General features: G+C 40.4%; 1 protein-coding gene across 3 annotated transcripts in view; it reads left to right on the top strand.

Annotated features, from left to right (window-relative positions):
* Positions 1–4,486: 4,486 nt before the first annotated feature.
* The window catches only part of LOC308103740 (E3 ubiquitin-protein ligase rnf213-alpha-like), a 45,233-nt gene continuing 40,632 nt past the window's right edge, over positions 4,487–9,087 (top strand). For 2 of the 3 annotated variants that reach the window (XM_080453882.1, XM_080453881.1), the window contains exons 1-3: positions 4,488–4,538; positions 5,911–6,029; positions 8,396–8,508. In XM_080453882.1, coding sequence (XP_080310008.1) covers positions 5,921–6,029; positions 8,396–8,508 — 222 coding nt within the window. In that variant the 5' untranslated portion in view covers positions 4,488–4,538; positions 5,911–5,920. Of the gene's footprint in view, positions 4,539–5,910; positions 6,030–8,395; positions 8,509–9,087 lie in introns of all 3 variants that reach the window. The other variant, XM_080453883.1, reaches the window with a different exon arrangement.

Raw genomic sequence — 9,087 nt, 5'->3', positions numbered from 1 at the left:
TGAGACCATTCCACCTGGAATGTTTGTCATTTACCATACGAATACCTGTGAATCTGCTCCAGGAAAGCTGTGAAAAAAAGTATCCTCTGTACACTCGCAGATGTTAATCACAGAATAATTTACCTAATCATTTCACTGTGAAAATCTGTGAAAATGCATTGTTTTGGGGATTAAACCCCCCGCATTTTGCCCTGCACTCTGAAGTTAATACAAAATATATTTTCCCCCTGGAGTTACATCTGTTGGCAAATCACTAGGGAAATGTAGGCACCCACCGAGGAGTTAAAAAAAATTTTTAAAACAGCAAAAATAATGGGTATATTAAATATAGTAATATAATTCAAATATGTGCTAGGTTCCAATCCAGTCTCTGCATCAACTGTCTTATATTCTACCCCTGTCTAACTGTTTATAGACTGAGTACCATCGAGTAGAGTGACTTTACACATGGAAGCAAACAGAACCCGTCTGTCACACTTAGATGAACTGGTTTCCTGCACCTGTGAAATGTGTGCATACACTCGCACACGTTCCCCGCTGATGTTAGGACACCAACACAGACCACGCTAGTGATCAGTAATCAGGCTTTAGTTCGGCCAGTGTCATCTCACTCAACTTCTGTTTAACTTTAGTGTCCCTGCCAGCCCATCAGAGACACCGTGAGACCCTCACTCGGGCTCCGTTCATCTCTCTCAGGTTCTGCTGAGTGCTGACAGACCTGGACACCCAGACGGTTGACGTTTGGCTATGCAATCAAGAAAACACATTCAAGACTCACCCAGCAGTCATAATCCTACAAGCGATGGTAAACTGCAGATGATCAAGAATGGAGCGGTGACCAAACCAGTTTTTTGGGTATCAAGAAGACTCACTCCAAAACCAACTCACCCCATTGCTAGGAAAACTCACTCCGGAAAACTCACCCCACAGGGTAGGAAAACTCACCCCCAAGATTTTCGGGGGTAGGAAAACTCACCCCAGGACCTGAGAAAACTCACTCCGGAAAACTCACCCCAATGGTTTTTAACTTTGTGAGCTTTCCATTTTCACAGAATGCTTGGGGTAAAACTTTTTCAGTCATCCGCGGACTTCTTTTTTTCGCCGATAAAGTATAGTTTTGGACCATGACGGAGGCGCGCCGACTCAGCAGACCTTGAGGCTGAGGAGTTGCGCCCGAGCGCCTCCAGGCGCGAGTGCCCGCAACGACCAGCCGATGGTCTGCTAGTCGAATCAGCGCCGTCCGAGTTATGTACCGATAGGGACAGAATAGTAATTTCTTTTGGTGGGGACTGCGTTTGCCCCACTCACTGCGTTTGCCCCACTGACTGCGTTTGCCCCAACTGCCACTCAAAGTGACTACTGGCCAATCACAGTGCGTCTCCCCCGGGGTGAGTTTTCCTACCCCCGGGGTGAGTTTTCCTACCCCCGGGGTGAGTGTTCCGGAGTGAGTTTTCTCAGGTCCTGGGGTGAGTTTACCCACCCCCCGGGGTGAGTGTTCCTAGCTCCGGGGTGAGTTTTCCTTTTTGAGTTGGGGTGAGTTGGTTTTGGAGTGAGTCTTCTTGTATTCGTTTTTTGGCCCCTAGTAAATAGGTATTTTTATTTTTATAAAGAATGAAAATACAAAAGATAGGAAAGAGGGACGATCTGTACGCTCAGGAAAATGCAAGCACTGCTCAGATAGTATTCGCAAGGTATTCCAAAAAGAAGAGAAGCCCCCGCTTTTGGGTGCAACCTATTTTATAATGTCTGGTCAGGATGGATGCAACTCCCTTATTTGGCATACGTGACATTAAGTGATATGTTGCAATGAGACAAAAACTGCTCTGTTACATTTTGGGAGTACTCACTTCATGTGTTTTACACGGTTTAAACCTCGCCTCTGCAACGTGCCCTTACCACAGCGAGGCAAGTTCGATATGTAGGTTAAGTGCATTCCTGCAAACTCTTTGTTCCAGGAAGATTAAACTCACAGTGTGTCTCTCTTACCATGCAGACAGAAAATACACTGGGGTCACAAAGTTCAACTACATATTCCACCTGCCAGTATCACTGTTCTCTCTATTTGTCATGCATGAATACATATATAGCTCTAAGCAACAAGCATACGTTTTTATGTTTTTTTCTTAACCCTCACAACCGTGGAGTTTGACCCCGAACCCCGGTACTTTTTCAGTAGCTGGGGTTCCATAAGCGGGCCTCCCCTGACCATAGTCCTGGTCAGGATAGGTTGGTTGAGAGGGCCCAAAGTGAGCCTGTACATTTTGCACTGACTGTGGGCCGACCACCTGTGTCGGTCCATGACCAGGCAGTGGTGGTGGGTTAGCAGGCTGGTCCTGGGGGGTCCCCGCATGGTACGTCTTGTGCTTCTTCTTTCCTCTTCGCCCCGTCTGTGCTGGCCCCGGGCATAGGAATGACCGGGCTCACAACAGTTTTACAGTGTACTTTCTTTTTCTTTGTGGCAATGGTTGTAAAGGAGAATACAAGAAAGCTCGCCCCAAAACATGCTCGGCAGAGTGTTCCGGTTACCGTAAAGGAGGCTCACCATTGCTGAATAAATGAAGACAATTGTCACTCAGCATTTGTTGTGAGGGAAAGGGAAGTCTTCTGCTGGAGCTGCTACCACTACTACCGGGATAGAGGGAAGGATGCTGCTGTCATCAATGCAAGAAATGCAAACATCAGCAAAAAGAGATGGCAATCATGGCATGATGGCAGGATGAACATTATAGCCTGGAGGAAACCAGACGAATCCGCAAGATGAACAGTTCCAGGACCTTGATTTTACTGCACAATTTTCAAGTTATTTGACAATATAATATCAGATGTGAGACACACAACTCTATCAACTCTGTTTTACCTTATTAATCAATGTGGTTTTGCACTGTAGGGCTATTTTCTTTATTGTCCTAGATTGTCTAAATTAGATTTATTTCACAACTGTCAATGCCACGTGTCTAGAAATAATTTAATCATGCAAATGTCTTTTATGCCTTCCATTTTATGTTTCCCTCCTCTATGAAGTGTTTTGAGCAACATTTTAGTTATTACACGTATAAATACGTTGTGTACCATTATACCACACACTTGCACTTGCACTTGCACTTGCACTTGCACGCACGCACGCACGCACGCACTTGCACGCACGTACGCACGCACGCACGCACGCACGCACACACACACACACACACACACACACACACACACACACACACACACACACACACACACACACACACACACTAGCCTGTGTATAGTGTCTTCATTTGTCCACAATCATTAATATACTCATGAACAAGGAACATAACTATATATATATAATAATGATTATGTAATTAATCATGGTTAACCTCTAGGGCTCTATGCCTAAAGGAAAATGTCATCTCACTTTCTTTGGCTGCTTGGAAACACAGTTTGTGTTGGTATTACAAATAAAAGTTATGGATCGAATGTTCTCTATCTAAACTTAAAACAGAATTCACTTTATTTTAGCCTCCATTGTGGAAATGATTGGAGAATTCCAGGGGAATTCCAGAGGATGTTTAATGTAGTTTCATTTTTGACTGAACTGAAACTAAAGAGACAAAACAAAACAAAACTGTTGTCTTGCTTCAGAAATGCAAACTGAAATCTATTCACTGTTATGATAGGGAACCAATGATAGTTATGCCAGAAGTCAGTGTAAAATGGAACCATTCACAGATCACGTGTTTATTAGCCTTGTGATTTCAGAATGGCAATTATAGTCCAGTTGTGGGCATAAGTACAGTAGCCTACTTGTGTAGCATTTCTGGAAAATCTTTGAATTTTGGTGGAAATGTCAAAATTTCATTACAGCAATGCATTGAAATGAAAAATAAATTGTACGTTGTAATTTGTACTTTTGAATACTTAAAAAAAAATGCATATTTTATAAAGCAAGTAGCCTAGGCCTACTCAGCCTACTTTAACTCAAGTAGCCCTACAAATGTGACAGAGCAACTTCATTTGAGTAGGCCTAATATTTGACCAAGTGATAAGCTACAGGGTTTACTGAAGCTACTTAATTTTCAATGTTCAGGTCTTGGAGCTCTATAGGCCTACAGTAAATCTGGCATATTTGAAACCCAGATAAATGCTGAAAAGTTTTGTAATAATAATCAAAATCTAGTAAGTAACTAGTATTAACTACAACTAAATAATTGTAGTGGAGTAAAAGTATAATATTTGCCTTTGAGATGTACAGTAGTGGAGTAGAAGTAAAAGTACTGAAAATTGCAAATACTCCAATAAAGTAAAAGTACCTCACAACTGTACTTATAAGTACAGTATTTGAGAATGTGTTTGTAAATGTAGGCTACTATACTTTCCACCACTATGCAACTCAAGGAAACTTAGATTTTTCTTTCATTTCTTCAGGACAAACCACACCCTTTGCAACAAGTCAACATCATGCAGTTCTTTAAAAACGAAAGCTATGCATGCAGCTATAAAAATGTGACCCTCAGCACGCAGTCGCAGTTCGACAATAGACCATGAGGAAGTTCAGAAGAGCCTGAGAGGTATGGTCGTCTACCATCTTTAAATAAATATTATTTAAAAATATTTTTGTCAAATATTTACACAATGGAAGTGATCAATCACACATTTTAGTCGGATGTTTCTTTATTATGTAAAAAAAAAAATGCACGTTGACAGGCTACTCCCAGTGGTGTAAAGTGATTTAGTAGGCATTTACTCAAGTATTGTACAATTTTGAGGTGTCTTTTACTTTACTGGAGTATTTCCAATTCTCTGTACTTTTACTATACTCCACTACATTTCAGAGGCGAATATTATACTTTTACTCCACTACAATTATTTGAAAACTTTATTTACTTGTAGCCTTAGATCAATACTCTCGTAAAATGTATTTGATCGTAATCTCTACGAGAGTTTTAGCTACCACCCGCCCAGATTGCCCTGGAATGTCAGCTCCAAAGCCCGTACTTCTCCAAACATGTACAAATGCAAAATAGAAGGTGCTTACCCGCGTGCCCCAAATGTTAACTAGGTGTCCGGAGTATTTGTACAATGTATTAGTCCATATGTTTCTATAAAGAAGTGTTTTAATCCCGTCTGTGACCGATTCTGTCGGAATTCCCAAGTTCTCAATGGGCGGTAGTGACGGAGCGCATCTGGAATTACACTCAATGTAAACAGGAAGTAAACGAGGGGGGAATGGCGTTCGGCCACAGACGGGATTAAAACACTTCTTTATTGATAAATATGGAATAATATATTGCACAAACACGCCGGACACTGAGTTAACATTTGGGCACGCGGGTAAGCACCTTTTATTTTGCATTTGTACATGTTTGGAGAAGTACGGGCTTTGGAGCTGACAGTCCAGTGCAATCTGGGGGGATGGTAGCTAAGACTCGTAGAGATGAAATGTCAAAATCGATAAAATAAATCTACCAGTCATCTAAGGCTAAGTTAGTCACTTTTGTAGATTTTGATTATTAATACAAAACATATAACCTCTTCAGCTCTATATACTTTGGCTATTTGAAAATAGCCGATTAGATCAGCTATTTTCAAAAGATTTTGATACATTTTTTACATTTGAAAACTTATGAAATGGGACATTCTGCGTAATGTACTTTTACTTTTGGTGCTTTATGTACATTTTGATACCAATACGTTTGTACTTTTACCCAAGTAAATGTTTAAATCCGGATTTTTACTTGTAACAAAGTATTTCTACATTTCAGTATTGATTGATACTTTACTTCTTTTTTTTAAATAGTATTTTTTACACCACAGGCTACTTGTAAGCCTACTGAAATAATTGTAAGTGCTGGTTACAGATTCACAGGACAGCTGATTAGCTACACCTGAAGATAATCACTGTACAGTATGGTTTAAAGGTTGTGATGTTATTTCAAACAGGTTCATCAAGATGTTTTGCCCTGACTGTGGGTGCAAAGTTGAACCATCACATAAATTCTGCTCTGAATGTGGATATAAATTATCTACTTTACTGGCCAAGAAGACTCAACAGACAAAAGGTAAGGCAACCAAAAGTAGTCTAAATGAATATGTCGTCATAATAAGGTGTAGCGTCCATGGGTGAATGAGGAGGACACCATGTTTTTTCAATTACTTTTTTCTATTTTTTTCCTTCATTATTATATAATTATACTTTTTTCCATTTCCCCCCCCAAAAAAAAAAAAATCTATGAAAAGCGTAATTGTAAAAACATGGTCTCCTCATGCATTAGAAGGACAATATGTCACCAGACCCCAAGGGTGGGTGTTTTCAATGAACCCATCATGGTTAAAATAGAGTTTGGAGTTACAATGGGTTTGTATGGGAAGGGGGCGCGTGTCTGTTAAAATGAATATCAACTAGAAAATGTGCTCCTCGGAGCACAGGTCTCCGCCAGTACTGTTCCTGATTAATCCTGTCTTACCTATTTATATTACATATTGTCACGTGTCACTTGACCAATGTTAGCTTGGCTGATGGAAGCTCACTTGAAGTGACACACCTATTTATAGGTTTCTATGTCATCATGCGTCTCGCTAGCCAATCAGAGCATTGGTGACAACAATATTGTCACGTGTCACGCGAAGCTTGACCAATGTTTGCTTGGCTGAGACGGGGACACACACGGAAGGACAAGAACGAAAACATACTCTCCACCTCTGGCGGAGGCAAATATATAAATACTGAATCAAGCAACTTAAAAACTTCCTGGGGTGCTCACCAAGCCCACGTAGACAGTAAAATTACCCCAAACATGTTTGAACGTGAAATATCCCTTTAAATAGGCCTACCTGGCTGATATAATGACAAACAATAATAGCCTCGAAAAGTGAGACACAAATCAATGTTTTAGGCAGGTCTGTGAGCTAAGTTACACTATGTTGTATCATACATCCTTCTGCTTTCTGACACTTCAAAATAACAGCTATACATTAACAGAAACCCTAAAACAAAGAACAAATGCAAAGACTATCCCTTAAAGCAAAACAAGTGTTAAGCATCAGTAATAAAACATAACATGGCCATATAGCAAATAAAGGAGGACCCAAATAAAAGTACATTTACACAGCTTGGCAAAAGTTCACAATAAGGTATTTTATCTGTCATGTTTCTTATGACAATAGCACCATCTTCTGGCCAGAGGTGAATCTGGTGAGCAGTGTTTCTTAAGGAAAATTATTAAGTCAATCTGGGCATGTTTCTATGGAAAATAATGCTTAAAGCGGTAGCTATCTCACTTTGAAATACTTCTTGGCATTTAAATGTCTACATGGGCTGATGACTGATATTCTGATGACTGATATTGTCCTAATACGTGGGCGGCGTCTCAACAACTTCATATTATATATTATTCATATTTATATATAAAACATTTCATTTAAAAAAAGCAATTGAAAAAGCACACATTAGAAGGACAATATCACCTGAACCAGGAACATGTGTTTGCATTTAGTCAAGTTAGTTAAAATGGACTTTGGAGTTTTTATAGGATTTATATAGGAATATAAATATTGAATCAAGCAACGTAAAAACTGTCTGGGGTGCACACAAAAGCCAGAGTAGACGTTAAAGGGATAGTTCACCCAAAACCTTTTTTTTTTCTATCGACGACTCACCCCATGGAGACTTCAATTCATGGATATTTTTTGTTTTTGTCGCGTTCCAAAGCCAATAATTTGATGACCAGTGGACCGGTAGGCAGCGGTTCCGGTAGGAGACACAAAGGAGACTCTTTGTGTCTCCTACCGGAACCGCTGCCGGTCATCAAATGATTGGCTAAGGAATGCGACAAAAAACTAAAAATATCCATGAATTCAAGTCTCCATGGGGTGACTAATCGATAGAAAAAAAGTCTTTTTGGGGGTGAACTATCCCTTTAAAATGACAGCAGAAGTGTTTCAAAGCGAAATACCCATTTAAATCGTTATTTAAGTAAACTTCACATTTTGTTGTTCAGTCACAGTGATTCACACATACATAAAGTGCTCAAGAAGGGTCACTATTGAAAAAAAATTACAGTGACCAGCTTCCACCTACAGACTTTAGACTAGATCGCCCATAGACATTTCTCTCTTGGACCTTCAGACCAACAGGCACAACGAGCTGTTTCAAAAATAGTTGATTTTCCAGTGCTATTATGGACTAAATTGATTCTTAATTTTGCTTTTCTCCTCATATTTATTTTACTTGATACTCAGCTGAATTTTATATTTAGATGTGCTTGTGTTTTATAGGCTAGCTAGATGTTTATGCTTTGTTGAGCATTATACTTCTCTCTTTCGCACGCACGCACGTGTCACACACGCACACCCACACACACACACACGCACACACATCAGCAGTGTGTTTATATTTTGTCATTTGTTACATGAATTCATCCATCAGATGTGACAACCTCAGTGTCTGGAGAGGAGAGGCCCAACCAGGAAAATGAAGACCAGCTGATCTCAACACACAACACCTCCACCAAAGTACCAGAGGACAACGACCAGAATAAGGTGAAATGGCTGCAAATGTTTTGTGATCATCATTTAAAACCATTACTGTCAGGCGTACTCTGCTAAGGGGGAGTGTTTGAATAATTTATCCAGCTGATTTTGGGGGGGAAATAAACATTAAATACAAATGCAGACAACGCCACTTTAGGGAGCCTAGACACTGAGCTTCTTTAAAAATCTGATGAAAAGCACCACAGGTCTCCAAGACAGTACACAAAAAAACTGTACAAGTCCCTCTCCAGACTTGTTTTAAAGTATGCAAAATACTACCTAATCAGCAGCAGGCTGGTGAGCCAGTGCTTGCACAGCCTGGATGTGACCTGGTAACAGCTCTTCACTGGGTTTGTTAGCGCCACTATGATGCTGTTGTTAGACCCTTCCACCCTTCCAGGCGCTGCATAAAATTGTACATCAGTTGCCTCAACAGTGCCTCACAAGGGGGCACACCAACAGAAGTAAACAACTGACTGGCACTATAGAGTACCGAAGTCCTGACGTCACTCGCTCATCCCCTGGGTCACAGAGGTTTTATAACATTGGGTCATCTTAGAATCGTCTCATACAAGAATTGTCTAAAAA

The sequence above is a fragment of the Gymnoscopelus braueri genome (assembly GCF_963280865.1).
Source record: "Gymnoscopelus braueri genome assembly, chromosome: 16".
In the NCBI taxonomy this organism is placed as follows: Eukaryota; Metazoa; Chordata; class Actinopteri; order Myctophiformes; family Myctophidae; genus Gymnoscopelus; species Gymnoscopelus braueri.
This window is presented reverse-complemented; position numbering and strand designations above follow the sequence as displayed.